The 20,000-nt window shown below is 41.9% G+C and overlaps 1 protein-coding gene and 1 non-coding gene across 2 annotated transcripts in view; both read left to right on the forward strand.

The window, feature by feature from the left end:
- LOC143277371 (glutaredoxin-3-like) overlaps positions 1-8,463 on the forward strand; it is a 12,727-nt gene extending 4,264 nt beyond the window's left edge. The window contains exons 5-11 of the mRNA XM_076582157.1: positions 52-186; positions 997-1,098; positions 1,520-1,592; positions 2,515-2,659; positions 5,107-5,217; positions 6,490-6,622; positions 8,279-8,463. Of these exons, the coding sequence (XP_076438272.1) occupies positions 52-186; positions 997-1,098; positions 1,520-1,592; positions 2,515-2,659; positions 5,107-5,217; positions 6,490-6,622; positions 8,279-8,326 (747 nt within the window). The 3' untranslated portion in view covers positions 8,327-8,463. The remainder of the gene's footprint in view (positions 1-51; positions 187-996; positions 1,099-1,519; positions 1,593-2,514; positions 2,660-5,106; positions 5,218-6,489; positions 6,623-8,278) is intronic.
- A 9,024-nt stretch (positions 8,464-17,487) lies between these two features.
- Positions 17,488-17,561, forward strand: Trnai-gau (transfer RNA isoleucine (anticodon GAU)). Its single transcript has one exon. It is a non-coding gene; the product is annotated as a tRNA-Ile (tRNA).
- The last annotated feature ends 2,439 nt before the right edge of the window (positions 17,562-20,000 follow it).

Below are 20,000 nucleotides of genomic sequence, written 5' to 3' on the forward strand. Positions count from 1 at the left end.
TTGTAGTTGTTGTTGTTGTTTATGTATTCTTTCCCTGGATACGTTGGGCAGGACAAAACCCAGGTGGACAGGATCGACGGAGCCAAGGCCGCAGAGCTGACGCAGAAGGTGGGGAAGCATGCCTCTGCAGTGCCGCTGAAGGGACCTGTGCCCCAGGCTGGAGACCCCCCCAAGGCACAAGCACAGGTACCTATACCTAGTCCTTTACACACAGTGACATTGTTTACCATGGTCGGTTTGTGTGACTGTCTCTCAGGGTCTGACCAAAGCGTTTGGTCTGTTGCCAGCCAGGTCAGGCATCTGCTCCTTGCTTTTCTTTCTCTTTGAATTTTCTTTGATAGGTTATTCCTCTCATTATTTGATATTTCCTCATGAAGCAGATGTTCTGTAGCTTGATCAGTCCACATGCTTTGACACCACTTTGAAACTAGAATTGAATTTGCATTACCTTATGCAGCGGAGATACAGATATGGATATACATATGAAGATAATATAGAGAGGGAGAGAGAGAGAGAGCATATATACATAATTATATATTTATATAGTGATAGATAGATAGATATAGATAGACAGATCAATATATTTCGATAGGAAAAGCAAATAAAACTGCATGCAGGAAAAAATATTAAAAAGTGAGTGGCGCTGTAGTGTAGCGACGCGCTCTTCCAGGGGAGAGCATCCCGAATTTCACACAGAGAAATCTGTTGTGATAAAAAGAAATACAAATACAAACAAATACAAATATTAATATATATAGATATATAGATAGATATAGATAGATAGATTGATCGATATAGATATATGTATATGTGTGTGTGTATGATATGTATATGTGCGTGTGTATGTGTGTGCATGCTTTTAGTCACTTACTCGTGCATATGTATGTATGTGTGTGTTTTGTGTTTGAATGTTAGTGCACGTGCACGCTTTCAAATTCTTTGTATTGGAAAGCAGAGGTGGTTTCACCGTGGCTGTGCCTGTTGGTGTGCTTTCAGGATCTGAACAGTCGCCTGAAACAGCTGATCAATTCTGCCCCTGTCATGCTGTTCATGAAAGGAAGTCCTGACCAACCCAGATGTGGTAGGGCTTTGACATGTGTTTTTTTTCCCTGTTTATTATGTCATTGTTATTTATTTTGGGTTGTTGTTCATACTCTTTCTAAAGAATTTCTGTTCCAATCCTTTTCCATCACTGAAAATGGCCATCACTTTGTGTCTTTCTGAGCAAAAACAAAACAAACTAAAAAACACATTTTATATGCTGTACCATTGGACAGAATTGTTGCTTAGAATATTTGGATATGACAAATATAAGTATAAAATTCCTTGTTTTAAAAAAAAAAACAGAAAAAAAACCGGATATTCTTGAACATCTGGAGATGTTCAGTCTTGTATCTTCTAAGAAAAAAGTGGGACCAGACTTTTTGATTTTTTTTTTCTGATTTTTTTTCCATTCTGCATGATGTGTGGTGAATGTGAGGGTTATGGTCCCTGTTTCCAGGTTTCAGCAGGCAAACAGGTGCAGTTGCTGAATGAAAGAAACGTGAAGTACAGCACTTTTGATATTCTCACAGATGAAGATGTTCGACAAGGTAAAATACTAACACAGAAGCGTGTGTTTGTGTGCATGTGGACGCTCTGTGTGTGTGTGTGTGTGTGTTTGTGTGTGTGTGTGTGTGTGTGTGCATGTGGTGAGAAGTGAAATTGAAGAAGGAAAAGGATGCTGCACTCACAGAGGTGTGTGTGTGTGTTTGTGTGTGTGTGTGTACATGAGATGAAAAGTGAAATTGAAGAAGGAAAAGGATGCTACACTCACTGGTCATGAAATCGCAGACCTCAGTACATGTTCATGTTTTCATAATGGATGAATAGAGTATCTTTTTTTCAGGGGAGGCAGAGGGGGTTCGGGGGAGGTGATGATCATTTCACTTTTTTTTTCTTTTTCTTTTTTTTTTTCTTTTTTTTTTTAAATGAAGGAGGAGCAAGGAGTGACAGACTTAGTGCTGTTTGGTGCTGCGGCTGTGGCTGAGCTGCTACATTGTGTTGCACCCCTGACATGGCCCTGTGTGGTGAGCTGGGGTCACACAGAGTCATGGAAGTTTGGAAGAGTCTTGGAAAATGAGAGAACAATTTCCCCAGGGCTGAAAAAGTCTTGGAAGGAAACAATGACCAGTGCCATTCAACAAAGAGATGAGTGCATTTAAAAAAAAATTAAAAAAAACAAATTCAGAAAAAGTGATGAAATTTGAACATTTGCACCAGGATATCTGCCATTCTCTTTCATCAGTGGATGATTTTTTTTTATCCTGTTTCACATTGTGTTTGGCATGGACATTTTTCAGTCTGGCTGGAAAAAGTATAGCATTTGTGTTTGGCATGGAAAATTTTCAGTCTGGCTGGAAAAAGTATTGCATTTGTATAGTCACATCTATGGGAACCCTGTTAAAGCAGCAAATATAAATGCATGAAATGAATACAGTGTACTGGAAGGCAGAATGTGTGTGTGTGTGACAGGTCTGAAAACGTTCTCCAACTGGCCGACATACCCACAGCTGTATGCGAATGGGGAATTGCTGGGGGGACTGGACATCCTGAAGGAGATGGCTGAGTCTGGGGAACTGGCTGAGTCCCTGCCAGTGCAGGAAGACTTGGACACCAGGTTATACACTTAGTCAGGGTTTGTTAAAGGTTCTATGGCCTTTTGTGGCCATCGTGTGAGCAAATTCAAATCTGGGTCCATTAAAGTTAAAGGTTCTATTGCCTTTCATGGCCATCGGGTGAGCAAATTCAAACCCACTGTGTCAGGGGCTGGACGCACCATTCTCCTTCACCATTTTAAACTTCCCCAGCCCAAGTCAGGTACCCATTCACACCTGCTTGGAGGGAGAAAATTCCCAGAGACACTACCATGCTGACACAGGGCCTCAACCCCTGATTACAGGATTCATACAGTTTTTCAAAAGTTTCTTTTCAGTATCTAAAAAGAAACATTGTTTCTGTCCTTGTGAAAGCACCTTAGATTCAAATTCAAAAGTAAAGTTGTAAAAAAAGAAGGGAAAATAAATATCTTGCCAAAATCACAGTTCTCATCTTTGTAGCAGATGAGCGCTCATGCTAAGAGCATTAGCCAGCATTCAAAATATGGCTTTTATACAGGTGCCTGAAGTAGACCTTCAAAGGTTCTTTTGTGATTAGTATCCTGCTTTGTGTTTGCTGCAGTATTCTAGCTGTCACACACTTCCTGAGACTCCTGTTTTCATTTTCTGAATGCGACTGATAGTCTTAACACAAGCAGATTTCTGTTCTAACCTGTGCCTCTACTGTCATTCAAAATGACTATGACATACACGGCTACATAATGGGCATACGCCTGCATACTATTCAAGATATTCATCCACACACTGGCAAACACACATACACAAACACACGTTTGCACACGCACACACACAGAGGCAAACAGACATACACATGAATTTGTATTTGTATTTGTACATTCAAAATGACTGTGATATCCGCAGGCTGCAGAGTAGGCATATGCCTGCATACTATCCAATATATTCATGCACGCACTGGCAAACACACATGCACAAACACACTTGCGCACGCACATGCACACACACAGAGGCAAACAGACATACACATGTATGCATGCTCACTCATATGCTTGCATGTATGAGCACACCTATGGGTTAGGTTGGTTCTACAAAGCTTCAAACAGTATGATTCTAAAATGCTGAACTGTCAATGCCTGAGTGATTACTGAACGATATGTGAAATTTTATACCTGAGGGCTGTTTTGACCCCAATAAGTTTTGAACTGTCGGATTTAAAAGTGCTTGAATAATGTTGGTTTTTGGTTTTTTAATGATAGTTGTTATTTTGCTCTTCCTTTTTTGATAATGTGTGACAGCTGTTGTAACATGAAAAGTGACCTCAGACCTTGTTGTATATAGATATATATAGAGAGAGAGAGAGAGAGAGAGATCTATCATGGTGATGAATTTTGCTTAATGTCCCATCACACATTCTGGTGATTGTAGACATTTTATTGGAGTATCAATTTTTACATAAGTCATTTGAGTGATCATTTAGGAGAGGAGGGGGAGGGGAATGAATGGTGAGTTGGAAGAAACTGGGTAGATGGAGGGTGGAATTTGAAATAATATTTTATATATATGTATATATGTGTGTGTGTGTATATATCCATATATGTATATATATATATATATATATATATATATATTGTGTGTTTTGGTTTGGTTCGGTTCGGTTCGGTTTTAGTTTGTTGTTGCTGTTTTTGTTTGTTTGTTTTTTGTGCTTTTTTTGTGGGGGTTTTTTTCGGGGGGGGGGCGGGGGGGGGGGGGCAGTTCTTATTTTTGTGAAAGCAGATCTGGTGTTACATTCAGCATGTATGGATAAGTCTCTGGTGTTAGATTCAGCATGTATGGATAAGTCTGCATGCTTTGACATCACCTTGAAAGTGAAACTGTTGAAAAAGTTTTTTCAGAAATTCATTTATTTAGGTATTTTGATATATGTACAATATGGTGTTGTGTATGGTGGTTATTTTTTGTTGTTGTTGATTTTGTGTGTGTGTGTGTTTATGAACGTGAATTAGTGTTTGAGTTGGATGTCTGTGCCTGGCTGGGTTATACATGTACGTTTTCCTCTTAATGTTTAGATGCATGTTCTGCATGGTGGTTTTTACATTGTGTAGCGCAGTTGAGCATGTTGGCAATGGAAAGGCACTGTATATATTGTATTATTACTATTATTATTATCACCATTAGAAACCTGTGCCTTCAGAACAGGTACCCAGACTTCACTCTCCATGCTCTCAAGGAACACCGGCCTGGGATATGGAATGGTAGACATCATCCTCAGCGCAGCCTGGTCCTGTTTGCATTAAGGAGCTTAATGGTTAAGTTAATATGTCATGAACTGTTTTGTTTTGCAGGTATTTTTTGTCTTTTTCAGGTGTGACAGGAGTTTTGTGTGTAACGGGGTTGAATTTCTGTTAACTTGGGCAGTCCTGAAACGGCCCTGTTTGTGGGTCGACAGGCTTTAAGCGACGATGTCAAATATCAGGTGCTTTGCTGATTTCAGACTTAAGAAGCTGATCAACAAAGCACCGGTCATGCTGTTCATGAAGGGCTGCCCGGACACCCCTCGCTGTGGCTTCAGCAAGACCATGACCCAGATCTTGAGCGAAACCGGGTCAGTCACTGGTCCACTTATTAAGCTTTACACACAGGTAGCTCAGTGATGAGAGTACCCAGTTGTGAAGCAAAAGTCACTGTGCTCTTCCCTCAGTATGATCATCAGTAGTTTCTTCCAATTGATTAATTATTCAAAAGATAAATTTTATCCGAAAGAGGAAAGATCAGGGGGAAAATACAGTGGTAAGAGGCCTGGTCGGCAATGTGCATGAAGCAGAAATATAAATGTTTAAAAACCGTTGCCTGCAAGAGAAAAAGACACACAAAACAAACTGAAAACTCTTAGAACCCACAAAAGTGTTATTCCCCTGTTCAGTTCTTAATTAATTCATTAATCCTAATGCACAACTGGTTTGTTTTTTGTTTTTTTATTAGTCCATGTATGTGTGTGAGAGAGAGAGAGAGAGAGAATTCTATATTGTGAATTAATTTCAAATACTGTTGAATAAGCTAGTTTTAATTATGTACGTCTGTGTTTTGATTATATTATTATATTTATGTTCTCTTACTGTGCTTATTACATTTGTTGACTTGTGATTCTTATTTGTGAGATTTACATGAACTTTGTGTGTTTAAGCATTTTATGTCTTTTACGTATTCAAGGTTGAATGACTGAGAATAATGTGTATGATTGTGATTATTGCATGAGAGGTTCACCTCAACTTAGCATTCACAGTGGTGGAGTTTGACAATCTGTTGGCAAACTCCCTTAAGGTCAAGAACTTAGCATTCAAGCATATTTATGTCTTCATGTTGATTGCGAGTAATTCTCGTGCATCGATTGTGTAGCTTACACCGCACAAGAATTTCCTTTGAAGAGATAATGAAGTATTCTATATTATAAACATGGTGACAGCGCAATTATCCTTTGTAATCACATTCATGCAGTTTTCTTCTCCTTTTTTTCCCCCCTTTTTTTTTTTGGCGGGGGGGTGGGGGGGGGCGAGCGGGGGGGGGGGGTTGAGAGGAGAAGTGGGAATAACAGTTGAAAGGAAGGGAAATAATAAGGGAAAGGCAACAAAGCAAAGAGAGAGAATAAGTCATGCCAGAGTTGTCTATCTCAACCTGCACATTGCAGGGGAAATAAAAGTGTCAGCAGGATATTTTTTTTATTTCTTTCTCCTTTTTTTTTTTTCTCTTTTTTTTTTTTTTTTTTTTTTTCTTTTCTTTTACTTTTGTAAAAGATTTAGCCCATTTCTTTTTTCAGTAAGGAATGACTGGAATTACTATTGTTTATTTCTATGTGTATTGATTTTGATGTCTTTGCTAGGGTGAAGTACGAGACGTTTGACATTCTGACGGATGAGGAGGTTCGCCAGGGTCTGAAGAAGTTTTCCAACTGGCCCACGTACCCCCAGCTTTATGTCAATGGAGAGCTGTTAGGAGGTCTGGACATTATCAAGGTACACACACACTGTCATCTGGGTCTGTTGTGTTTTGATTGTGCTCCCTGTTGTTGTGTTTTGCTTTGTTTTGCTTGTTTTTGTTTTGTTTTACCCCCGAAAATGGAGTATGGCTGCCTACATGATGGGGTATAAACGGTCATACACATAAAAGCCCACCTTGTGTACATAGGAGTGAACGTGGGAGTTGCAGCCCAAGAAGAAGTAGTTTTGTTTTGCCTCCATATTGTCTGTGTTCTTGTGTGGTTCTGTGTAGAAAATCAAAGTGTGTCTTGTGTGTGTGTGAACTGGAAATGAGTTGAGCAGAATTCAGTCCCCATTTGTGTGTGTGTTGTTCAATAGGGGGTTTAAGCTTGCTGTACATCACACATTACATCAGTAGACAAGCGCTCAGTTTTCTTTTGTTTATTGAACATGTAGGTCTCACCTTTTGTACTTCTGAATGTTGTTGGTATAGAAGTTCTAGGGGGATACTAAACTTTTGTCTGCAGCGATGTCATATTTGAAAGCTTTATGCAGAAATACAAACATTATAAAAACGATGTGTAAATTTTGGTCAGTCACGACTGACACTTCTTGATTCTTCTGTACTATTCATAAAAAGTCATAGTGTCTGAACAACGTAGCTGATGAGTAAGTCAGTATCAGAATGCCTAGATATGGTTAAATCAGTTTTGAGAAAAGGAATTACTGTCTGTGCACATACGAAGATATGTATATAGATATATTCACAAAACTGCCCCTTCCTATCTCTGCGGCTGCCTTCACCTCTACACTCCATCTCGCTCACTACAATCGGCTTCGGATCCACTCTGTTTATGCATACCCAGATTCAAACACTCGACTGTTGGCCGCCGTTCTTTCTCTGTCTCTGGACCTTGCAGTTGGAATGAACTTCCTCTTTCGCTTCGTCAAGTCTCCACACTCAGCTCTTTCAAGTCTGGCCTTAAAACCCACCTCTTCCCAAAATAGCCTCCCTTGCCTGCCTCTTCCTTGTCTTTAGTTTCTACAGTTTTAGAGTTATGCATGCGTGTGAATGACTGGTGCGAAAGTGCTTTGATTTGTCTCTGCACAAGATTCAGCGCTATATAAATACCATTATTATTATTATTATTATTATATAGATATATATTAGAGATAGATGGATATAGATATATGAGGAGTGATGGCCTAGAGGTGACGCGTCCGCCTAGAAAGCGAGAGAATCTGTGTGCACTGGTTCGAATCACGGCTCAACTGCCGATATTTTCTCCGCCGCCACTAGACCTGGAGTGGTGGTCTGGACGTTAGTCATTCGGATGAGACGATAAACCAAGGCCCCGTGTGCAACATGCACTTAGCGCATGTAAAAGAACCCACGGAAAAGAACCCACGGCAACAAAAGGGTTGTTTCTGGCAAAATTCTGTAGATAAATACACTTCGATAGGAAAAACAAATAAAACTGCACGCAGGAAAAAATACCAAAAATAAAGGGTGGCGCTGTAGTGTAGCGACGCGCTCTCCCTGGGGAGAGCAGTCCGAATTTCACACAGAGAAATCTGTTGTGACAAAAAAGAAAAAAGTGAAAGAGAAAAGATATGTATATAGTTATATATAGATATATATTAAAGATAGATAGATGTAGATATATATAGAGAGATGTTGTTTGTTTTCAGGAGATGAAAGAAAATGGGGAACTACAGGAAGCACTGACAACATCATGACAAGTGTACGTCAATTTCAACAACTTCCTGCACCCCCTGTTGATGTTCATGTTAACGTTGACGTTGTCACAGAAACCCTGTTGTTAGATGAAAGCCACGATTTTCTTCTTGTTTTTTCAGCAAGTGAGCATTGTGAACATTTTCTATTTTACGCATTATACCACCATTACCATCCCACAGTTTTTCAAGAATATCTGTTGGTTTGTAAAAGTGTTTGCACACATGTGAAAATCTGTACACAGACATGTACAATGATTGTAATAAATAAATATTTATGTGAAGCACGCCTCAAAAATTAATCAGAGCTTTGCATGAAGTACATGATAGATCAATCATTAAGAAAACAGAGACGAATATTTGTGGTAAATAAAAACAGTAGGTGTGTTTAAACACAAGAATTTTGACAAATGTGCTACACACACACACACACACACACACACACACACACACACACACACACACACACACACACACACACGCACACACACACACACACAGGCATACATTCCATTCTCTCTCTCTCTCTCTCTCTCTCTCTCTCTCTCTCACACACACACACACACACACACACACACACACACACACACAGGCATACATTCCATTCTCTCTCTCTCTCTCACACACACACACACACACACACACACACACTGGTACGCATACTACTTTTTGTATTATCTTACAAACCGCAATGTGTCGCATATTCTCATTTTGCCATTCATGGCAGACAGACATTCGTCCATTCTGTAATCCTGAGAAACAGGCTTCAGCAAAGGAGCCAGAAAAAAACAAACACCCCTCCCCCAACCTCCCCGCCCCGCCTCATCCCCCACCCCCTCACCTCCCTCCCCTGTCAGTATTGTTGTTAGTGTGTAAAAACACACCATCCTTCATCACTGTGTTTGTCTCTCCATGTTTATTTTGATTTTTACAGAACATTGCAACAGTGTTGATTTGATTACTATGTTATGCATTTCCAAAGACTCTGTGCTAATTGGGTTTAAAAAAAAAAACATATTTAAAAGAAAAATAGTGGGGGAGGGAGGGGAAGAATATTTCCTTATTTCAATGGTGCAAGTTCCTTCCATTACTGAAAATAAAGACGTGAATATGAGAGAAGCTGTGTGATTTGTACTGTGACCGTCATGAGATATTTATGCAGTGTAGATTCGTGCTTTACTTGACTGTCAGATGATGGAATTTTGTTGCTGTTAATGCTGTGTGCAAGGCATTCCTTGTCTCATGTTTCATTTTTCTCTCTTATATAATCACGGACATGAATGTCTTCATATCTCTGTCAGACTAAACAGCAGGGATGTTAGGAACATAACGCGCTTAGTCTGTTGTCCCTACTTATGTGCGTATGTGTTTGTGTGTGTGTGTATGTGCGCATGTGTGAGTGTGTGTATGTGTGTGAGCATGTGTATGTGCATGTACAGTATGTGTGTGTGTGTAGTAGTAGTAGTAGTAGTAGTAGCAGTTTTACTTTAATGACTTTTCGCATAATGTGATAACAGACACAGTGAGAGAAATCAAGAGAGAAACTGAAAGAAGAAAAAGAGAAATTGTGTGTTGTGATCTTCTAGAGCGCTATGCATAATCATGCGTCCCTGTGTACATGTTAGAGTGTGTGTGTATGATACCCTGATATTCCTTCCAACCTCAGAATTAAGCTAGTATGTAACTGGGCTGCAAATTAAGGAAAAAGTAACTTTACATGCGAAGTCAAGAGTAAGTAAAAACCTTATTAAAAGACATGGTGTGTTGTGTGTGTGTGTGTGTGTGTGTGTGTGTGTGTGTGTGTGTGTGTGTGTGATCTCTTAATTCAATTAACTTGCAGTAACTAGGCATTGATTTTCATTTGTAGTGTAACAGATTTGTACATGATACAAACACAGCTGAAAGTCTTTGCCAGTAATATTTTCTATTACTTGTTGCATTTTGTGTATCTGTATTTTCAATAGTTTACATTTCAGCACATCATTAATTTTTAATGTTTCATCTCTAACCTACAGAATTTGCAATACCCAAGGCTGTTGTTAAAGGAAATAACAGGAAACCTGTATTCCATACTTGGCCAGATCATGTTTTGATATACTGAAGATCTTTAAGTGTCCTGCTTAGTGCTAGAGACAATTTTTTTTTTTTTTTACTTTTTTACTCCAGGACTGAGCTTTTTCATGACTGTCACTCAGAGAAGAAAACATAAGCCTCAATAAAGATGTGGGAGAACAGTGGGAAAGAGAACAGTTTATGCTGTTGTTGTATAGTAAGTGTGTACATTATTTATATGTGAATTTGCTTATGTTCGTCGTTTAGTGCCAACTCTGTTCTTGATTTTTTTTTTTTTTTTTTTTTTTTTTTTTTTTCAGTTCTACATAGTTACCATTGGATTTCACACATGAACAGACATGACGCATGCCTGCACACACACACAACACATGCATGCACACACACGTGCTCGTATGTTTAAACTGTACACAAAGATACACCAGCAAACACACACAATGCATACCCATACAGCGTATGCATGGTATACACATGTGTACACACACACATGCGGATACATACATAGTCATACAGTGTAGACACACATGCACACAGATTAAAGAGATAAGGGTTAAGTTAGTATATATCTTGATGCATTTCTCTCTGGCATGCTGATTAACAGTGCACTTCAGGTGTTGGTGACTTCCAGTGTTTTTGGTGTTGCTGTTTTGTTTCGTTTTGCCTATTGTCAGTATTGTATCTCCCCCTTGATGCTCCCATTACCTGAAAGAATCAAAATGGGATCTTACTTACATTGTCCTTGTTCAAGGGAAGTTGAGATAATCTACACTGTGATTAAAAAAAAAAAATATTTAAACATAAAAAATCATTAAAAAATCAGATTTTTTTAAAATTCATGAAATAATTTTCTTTAAAATGAAAAGAAAATTTGACAACAAATAATTATTGTTTCAAACGTATGGGTATGCACACACACACACACACACACACACACACACACACACACTGTAAGAAACTTTGACAACAATTATTATTTCAAACATGAAAGCGTGCGCAAACACATACACACAAGCACACACACGCAGTGTAAGATTGATGTTGGATTAACCTTTGGCCCCATTTGGGGCATGGAGGATCTTCTTCTTCATCTTCGTTCATGGGCAGTAACTCCCACGTTAACTCGTATGTACGCTTGTGGGCTTTTACGTGTATAACCGTTTTTACCCAGCTATGTAGGCAGCCATACTCCGTTTTCGGGGGTGTGCATGCTGGGTATGTTCTTGTTTCTATAACCCACCGAACGCTGACATGGATTACAGGATCTTTAACGTGTATACTTGGTCTTCTGCTTGTGTATACACACGAAGGGGTATAAACTATTAGGCACAAGCAGGTCTGCACATATGTTGACCTGGGGAGATCGTAAAAATCTCCACCCTTTACCCACCGGGCGCCGTTACCGAGATTCCAACCCGGGACCCTCAGATTTAAAGTCCAATGCTTTAACCACTCGGCTATTGCGCACGTCGCATGTAGAATCAACATACGCAAGAACGAAATTTATTTATCATAACGTTTGCCGCACGATCACACACACACACACACACACACACACACACACACACACACATGTAGGCATGTTCACAGAGGCACAGACATTCATTGCTTTGAGTACTGCACAGATGCTCAGACCATCTGTCTCATCATGTACAAAGATTTCGCTTAAAAGTGGGTTCCTGAACACCTTGATATTCATACCCAAGACCCAAGCATGCCCGTGTTCAGATTCTTAAAAGCAGTATCATGTAACATGTCCCCCCCCCCCATATCCCCCCCCCTCCATCCCCCCCCACCAGCGAGAATAGAACAGAGCTTACGTATGTATATATACCTGTTGGTCTCACCTTGACCCACCTGTACCTTGCTGCCCCTTGCGACCCAGTTATGACAATGTAAAACAGCATGGAAAACAATCTTTGGTATCCAAAGCAAACCTTTGCCGCCCGCTATCGTGAACATGTTATTCCGAATGGTTTGTTCTTTTCCTAAACTATATGTGTTTCCCAACCCCCTACCCCTCAAACCCTGAGAAACACTGACACTCTTTTACCCACTCCCACTCATTCACACATGCTTGCACACCAACACACAGGCACACAGTCGCGGAACACATTATTATTCTGTACTTGCACACAGACACAGGTTTGAGGCTCGCAAGTGGTACAGACCATGGAATGGATACGAATACTTACAACACGTGCACATGCGCCCGCCACACACACACACACACACACACACACACACACACGTTTATATACATATACACCACATGCATAGAATTTAATAAAACAACATATTAAACCCATGATGCATCGTCGGCATGCTATCCTCTATTACGAGGAGAGAATGTAGAGAATTTTTTTTTTTTAAGTTCACCTTCACCTTCACCTCTCCCGTAGTCTGGGTTCAGACCGTTGGGGTACCGCTGCTGACCTGACCACCACCCCTCTCCACTCTTCACGGTTTTCTGATTTCCTCAGGGCGTCACCGAGCGTCAAGCCTGTCCAACCCCGGATGTTGTCTTCCCATATCTTCTTCTGCCGTCCTCTCCTTCTGCCTCCTTGTACGGTGCCTTGCAGGAACGTTTTGGCAAGACCAGATGATCGGGAGATGTGTCCATACCACCTAAGTTTGCGTTTCTTCACTATGGACAGAAGGTCTTCGTAGGGTCCAATACTTTGCTTGATTCTGTTCTTCACTTCCGTGTTAGTGATGTGGTCTCTGTAGGAGATGCCAAGTAGTCTACGAAAGCATCTCATCTCGACAGCTTGGATTCTTCTCTCGATGTCTGCAGTCAGGGTCCAAGTCTCGCAGGCGTAGAGCAATATTGATATAACCAGGGAACGCATCAGTCTGATTTTTTAGCTGAGAGCGATGTTTTTGTTGTTCCAGATGGTGTTCAGCTTGTTGTGTGCCGTTGTTGTTTGGGCAATTCTCGAGAGTACTTCTGGTTTAGATCCTTCATCTGACACGATTGCTCCCAGATATTTGAAGCTGTGGACTGTTTTAAGCTTTTCGTCGTTGACTTTGATGTCAATGCTGATGCCGTTGGTGTTGTTAGTCATCAGTTTGGTTTTCTCCGCACTGATTTGCATTCCATACGATGTGGAGGCTTTGTCCAGATGTTTGACCAGGCTTGCCAGTTCTTCTTTTCCAGCCAGTCCATCAATGTCGTCGGCAAAACGTAGGTTTGTGATTGTTCTGCCGCCTATGCTGACTGTTCCTTCATGCTCTTCCAGTGCGTCAGTCATTATTCTTTCTAAGAAGATGTTGAAGAGTGTTGGGGAGAGTAGACAGCCTTGTCTCACTCCGACTGTGGTTCTGAACCAGTCCCCGATGCTATTGTTGAGGTAGACGGCGCTTGTGGCTTTGTCATAGAGGTGCTGTATCAGTCTGATCAGGTTGGCGTTGATGTTGTACAGATTCATGGTAGCCCACAAAGCTGCATGCCAGACCCTGTCAAATGCCTTCTTAAAGTCAATGAAGACGTGGTAGAGGTCTTGTTGGTGTTGATGGTACCTCTCACATAGCAACCTCAAGTTGAAGATTTGTTCAGTTGTGCTCCTTCCTGGTCTGAAACCTGCCTGTTCTTCAGCAATGATGTTTTCTGCTTGTGGTTTCAGTCTGTTAAGCAGGATCTTCAACATGACTTTGCTGGGATGACTAATCAGGCTGATGGTGCGGTAGTTTTGACACTGCTGGAGATTGCCCTTTTTGGGAAGGGTGATGATCAGTGATTGTGTCCACGGTGTGGGCCATTCCCCTGTTTGCCAGATCTTGTTGCAGATTTTCAGTAGCACATCTATCATAACTTCACCCCCTGCTTGGACCACTTCTGATGGGATGTTGTCCACTCCTGCCGATTTCCCTTTTTTTAACGATGCTATTGCTGCCTCTATTTCTTCACGGAGTATGGGGTGATTACTGTTATCACTGGCTGGTGGAACATTCAGTATTGCTGGATCACCTGTGGTCTGTATGTTGTATAGCTCTGAGCAGTATTCTGTCCATCGCTTTAGGATGTCTTGTTCTTCTGTTAGACATTTTCCATCCTTGGTCTGGATGTTGGACATAGTTCTACCTTGCCTTGTGTTGGTAAGTTCTTTCACAACTTGGTAGGCTTTCTTGCTGTTGTTTCTTGTCAGGTTTTCCTCTATGTCCTGGCATTTTCCTTCAATCCAATTCTCCTTTGCCTTCTTCATGCTTCTCTTGATTTCGGTGTTAACTGCTTTGTACTGTTTTGCCCCTTCTTCTTCATTCTTTTTCTTTTTCAGGTCTCTACGTTTGTCACACAGCTGTAGGATGTCGTCCGTGACCCAGGGCTTCTTTTTGATGCGTTGTTTTCCAGGAGTTGTTTGGGCTGTTTCAGTTACAGCTGCGTTGAAGTCGCTTACGAGTGTATCCAGGTCGGCGTCATCTGCATCGAGAGTGATGAGTGGCGCGAATTCCCCACCAATCATGGCTTGGAATGCCTCTTGTACTTCAGGATCTTTCAATTTTTCCAGGTCGAACTTCAGTCTTGAGAAGCTTTGTTTCTTTGTTTTCTTCAGTTGGAGTTTGAAGGTCATCATTACCAAGTCGTGGTCACTTGCAATGTCAGCTTCTGAGAAACTTCTTGTCTTGGCAATGTTCATGCTAGACTGGAAACGCTTCTTTACCATGATGTAAGTAGAGAAATAAAAAGTGCCTACGAATCATTGTTGCCTTTCACAAGCCACTTTACGAAATGTGCTGTTGAAATCAACACCACAAATCACACACACACACACACACACACACACACACACGTCGTGAACTGTGATCAGCGAGGGGGGTCGAGGGAGCTGGGGAGGGGGGGGGGGGGGGGGGGGATGGGTGGTTGTTCTTGAACAGGGTGGCGGAGGAAGGGAGGAACGGCGCGGATGGAGGGGACTTGGGGGGTTAATGGGCGAATGAAATGGTCACGCACGCGCGCGCGCTCACACACACACGAACACAGAGCGAGACACACACACACACACACACACACACACACACAGAGCGACGCACACACACACACACACACGCACGCACGCATACAAAGCCACACGTACACACACCCACAGAGCGACACACACACACGCGCGCGCGCGCGCACACACACACACACACACACACACACACACACGCCGTGACTAGTGAATAGCGGGTGGGTCGGGGGAGATAGGTGGTTGTTCTTGTACAGGGTAGCGGAGAAGCTGCGCGGATGGAGGGGGGGGGGGGGGAGCGAATGAAACGGTCACATTCGTGTAGTCGTATAGTCCCTCTCTCTTCTCCCCTCCACAGAGGTCGACGAACTACTGAATTTACAACTGGGGTAATAAATGGAAAGCCTTGTCGAATGTGCATACATACAGACTACACGAAAAGTTATGAACCACTTCACTGACGTCTCTTTCATGCACACCCGCACAAAGAAGAGCTTGAGAGAGCTGTTTTAGCCAAAAATTTACAGTTATTCTTATATATCTTACAGCTGTAGTTTTTCATTGCAGTATGAAATGAACGTGCACGTGCGAGAAAACGCTTCTGGTTTCATGAATGATGTTCATTACATACATTGGCTGAATGCTCCCATGTTTGTCAGAAATTCAGCATTTCACCGTGTCCCCAACAAGACGGGCGCAATAGCCGAATGGCCAAAGCGTTGGACTTTCAATCTGAGGTTCAATCTGAACCCGCACACACACACACACACACACACACACACAAGATGTCATTTATCGACACCGACATTAAAATCTGAAGCTGAAAGGCTTTATAAAAAAAAACCCACATCTCTCTCTCTCTCTCTCTCTCTCTCTCACACACACACACACACACACACACACACACACACACACACACACACACACACACACACACACACACACAAATATATATCAGATATGTTTCACATGATTTTGCTTTGGTATACCCAGCAGGGTTCATTCTTTACTGTATATCGACATCGCTATCAGAAATATACTGAAAATACAATGAAATGCCCAGTGTGCAAGACTGTGACGAAAGATGCGGTTCATTTCGTATTTGTTTGTCCTGCTTTGAGAACTTAAGGCACAAGTTTATACAACCCAAATATAGAAACACACCGATTTTCCACTGAATCTTCTTCTGGCTTCCGGAAACGAACACATGATTCTGAATCTTTCTATCCGACTTTATATAGATCTGAAGATATTTTGCTGTATTTCAAATAATAATCATACTCTCGCCTTTTCTCCCAAGTTCGACTGGAAAATGAAACTGAAAGTGTGGTCATTTGGTTGAGACGATAAACCGAGTTCCCGTTTGAAGCACACACTTGGCGCAGTGAAAAAGAACTCATGGCAACAAAAGTGTTGTCCGCTGAAGAAATTCTGCAGAAGAAATCTACTCTGATATAGGTACACATCTATGTAATTATATGCATGCAGACAAGGCTGGCTAGCGCGTTGGGTTGTGCTGCTGTCAGGCATCTGCTTTGCAGATGTGGTGTAGCCCAGTGCATGACGCCTCCTCAAGGAAGTAAAATAGATAGATAGATCATAGATAGATAGATAATGTTTTGCGTTTTCCTGAAATTGTGAGTGTACAAGATAGTTCGCCCCCCCGTTTGCATGTATTTGTAACTGCGAGTGGTTGGGTTGGGTTTTTTTGTGTTTTTTTGTTGTTGTTTTTTTTTGGGGGGGGGTTGTTCGTTTGTTTTTTTGTGCGTGAAAATATGTTGCACTGATTTAAAGTTAACGACCCTTCAGATGGGGCTGCAGCCTTACATGAAATGAAATTTTGATTCTGGTTACAACCCTAATTCTCTCTCTCTCTCTCTCTCTCTCTCTCTCTCTCTCTCTCTCTCTCTCTAGTTATATGTAGAACGTTACAGTTAAGTCAATGGAGATTCTTCTTCTTCTTCTTCTTCTTCTTCTTCTTCCTCTTCTTTTTTTTCCCCTCTTTTTCGTTCTCATTTTTGTAGCAGATGTGGTATAGCGTATATGGATCTGTCCGCGCTTTATGACGTCTGCTTGAAGCTAAAAATGAAACATAGAAGTAGGAATAGTATGGCGACACAGTAGTAGTAGTAGTAGTAGTAGCATGGCGGCCCATTAGCTCAGTTGGTTAGAGCGCCGTGCTGATAACGCGGAGGTCGTGGGTTCGACCCCCATGTGGGCCACATAATTTTTTTTTTTTTTTCTCATCATTTTAGTTTAGTATATCGTTGATAGGCTCTCAAGGCCTGACCAATGCGTTGGGGTTTTGCATAGGTCAAGTATCTGTTTTCTTCTTCTTCTTCTACTTCTTCTTCTTCTTCTACTTCTTCTTCTTCTTCTTCTCATGTTTTTTTTTTTTTTTCTTCTTCTTCTTCTTCTCATTTTTATAGCAGATGTGGTGTAGCGTATATCGATCTTTCCGCGCTTTGTGACGTCTGCTTGAAACTGAAACTGAAACTTAGTAGTAGTACTTGTATGGCGACCCAGTAGTAGTAGTAGTAGTAGTATGGCGACCCAGTAGTAGTAGTAGTGGTGGTAGTATGATGACCCACTAGTAGTAGTAGTATGGCGACCCAGTAGTAGTGGTAGTAGTATGGCGACCCAGTAGTAGTAGTAGTCTAGTGACCCAGTAGTAGTAGTAGTAGTAGTAGTAGAATGGCGACCCAGTAGTAGTAGTAGTAGTATAGTGACCCAGTAGTAGTAGTAGTAGTAGTATGGCGACCCAGTAGTAGTAGTGGTGGTGGTAGTAGTATGGCGACCCAGTAGTAGTAGTAATAGTATAGTGACCCAGTAGTAGTAGTAGTAGTATGGCGACCCAGTAGTAGTAGTAGTGGTGGTAGTAGTATGGCGACCCAGTAGTAGTAGTATTAGTATAGTGACCCAGTAGTAGTAGTAGTAGTATGGCGACCCAGTAGTAGTAGTATGGCGACCCAGTAGTTGTAGTAGTAGTAGTAATATAGCGGCCCATTAGCTCAGTTGGTTAGAGCGCCGTTCTGATAACGCGGTGGTCGTGGGTTGGAACCCCATGTGGGCCACATGATTTTTTGTTTGTTTGTTTGGGGTTTTTTTGTGGTTTTGGCGGGAGGGTTGTTTAGGTGGGTTTTTTTTTTGTTTGTTTGTTTGTTTTGTTTGTTTTTGGTTTTTTGGGGGAGGGGGGGGGGGGTTGTGTGGATTTTTTTTAATACATTGCATTTAATTTCATGCCATTTGAGATTTGCCGGTGTTCAATATATCATACCTAAAACAGGGCTTTCAAGGCCTGACCAGCGGGTTGGGCTTATTTGTATTTGTATTTCTTTTTATCACAATAGATTTCTCTGTGTGAAATTCGAGCTGCTCTCCCCAGGGAGAGCGCGTCGCTTCACTATAGCGCCACCCTTTTTTCTTCTTTTTTTTGTATTTTTTTCCTGCGTGCAGTTTTTTGTTTTTGTTTTTGTTTTTTTTGTTTTTTTCCTATCGAAGTGGATTTTTCTACAGAATTTTGCCAGGAACAACCCTTTTGTTGCCGTGGGTTCTTTCACGTACGCTAAGTGCATGCTGCTCACGGGACCTCGGTTTATCGTCTCATCCGAATAACTAGCGTCCAGACTGACCACCACTCAAGGTCTAGAGGAGGGGCAGAAAATATCGGCGGCTGAGCCGTGGTTCGAACCAGCGCGCTCAGATTCTCTCGCTTCCTAAGCGGACGCGTTACCTCGAGGCCATCACTCCACATATGTGTAGGTGTGTAGGTCAGGCATCTGATCCCACCCCCTCACCCCCCCTCACCCCACACACACCTTCTCCAACCCCCACCCCACCTCCTTTAAAAAAAAAAATCAGATGTGGTGCAGCGAGTATGGATCAGTCCGAACGCTTTGACGCCTGCCTGATACGAAACCGAAATTGAGCAGCAGCAGTAGTAGTAGTCGTAGGAGGAGGAGGAAACTAAGAGTGAAACTGAGTAGTAGTAGTAGTAGTAGCAGTAGAAGTTGTTGTAGTTGCTGTGGTTGTTGTTTAGAAGAGAGACATGGAAAGACAGAGGTAGGCAGAGACAAAGGTACAGAGATGCACAGAGACCGTCAGACAGAGGTTTGGATACACACACACACACACACACACACACACACACACACACAGAGACAGAGAGACAGAGAGACACAGACACAGAGAGAGAGACGTAGAGAGACAGACAGAGTCGGCTGGGGATAATAAATGGGCAAACACTGAAACAGAGACATATCAGCGCTGTCACCATCTGCGGTAATGAACGTTACAGACTGATGATTGGGAAGAGAGAGAGAGAGAGAGAGAGAGAGTGCTTTAATTTCCATGCGCTTGCAGGTGTGTCAGAAACTGGGTTCCATAATTATGACACAGTGTGTGTGTGTGCGTGCGTGCGTGCGTGCGTGTGTGCTTTAATCTCCACGCGCTTGCAGGTGTGTCAGTAAATGGGCTCCATAATTATGACATAGCGTGTGTGTGTGTCTGTTTGTCTGTCTGTCTCTATCTGTGTCTCTGTGTGTCTGTGCCTGTGCCTCTGTCTCTGTCTCTCTGTGTGTGTCTCTCTCTCTGTCTGTGCCTGTGTCTTTGTCTCTGTCTGTGTGTCTGTGTCTGTGTGTCTGTGTCTCTCTCCGAAAACG

This window comes from Babylonia areolata, chromosome 2 (genome assembly GCF_041734735.1).
Source record: "Babylonia areolata isolate BAREFJ2019XMU chromosome 2, ASM4173473v1, whole genome shotgun sequence".
NCBI lineage: Eukaryota > Metazoa > Mollusca > Gastropoda > Neogastropoda > Buccinidae > Babylonia > Babylonia areolata.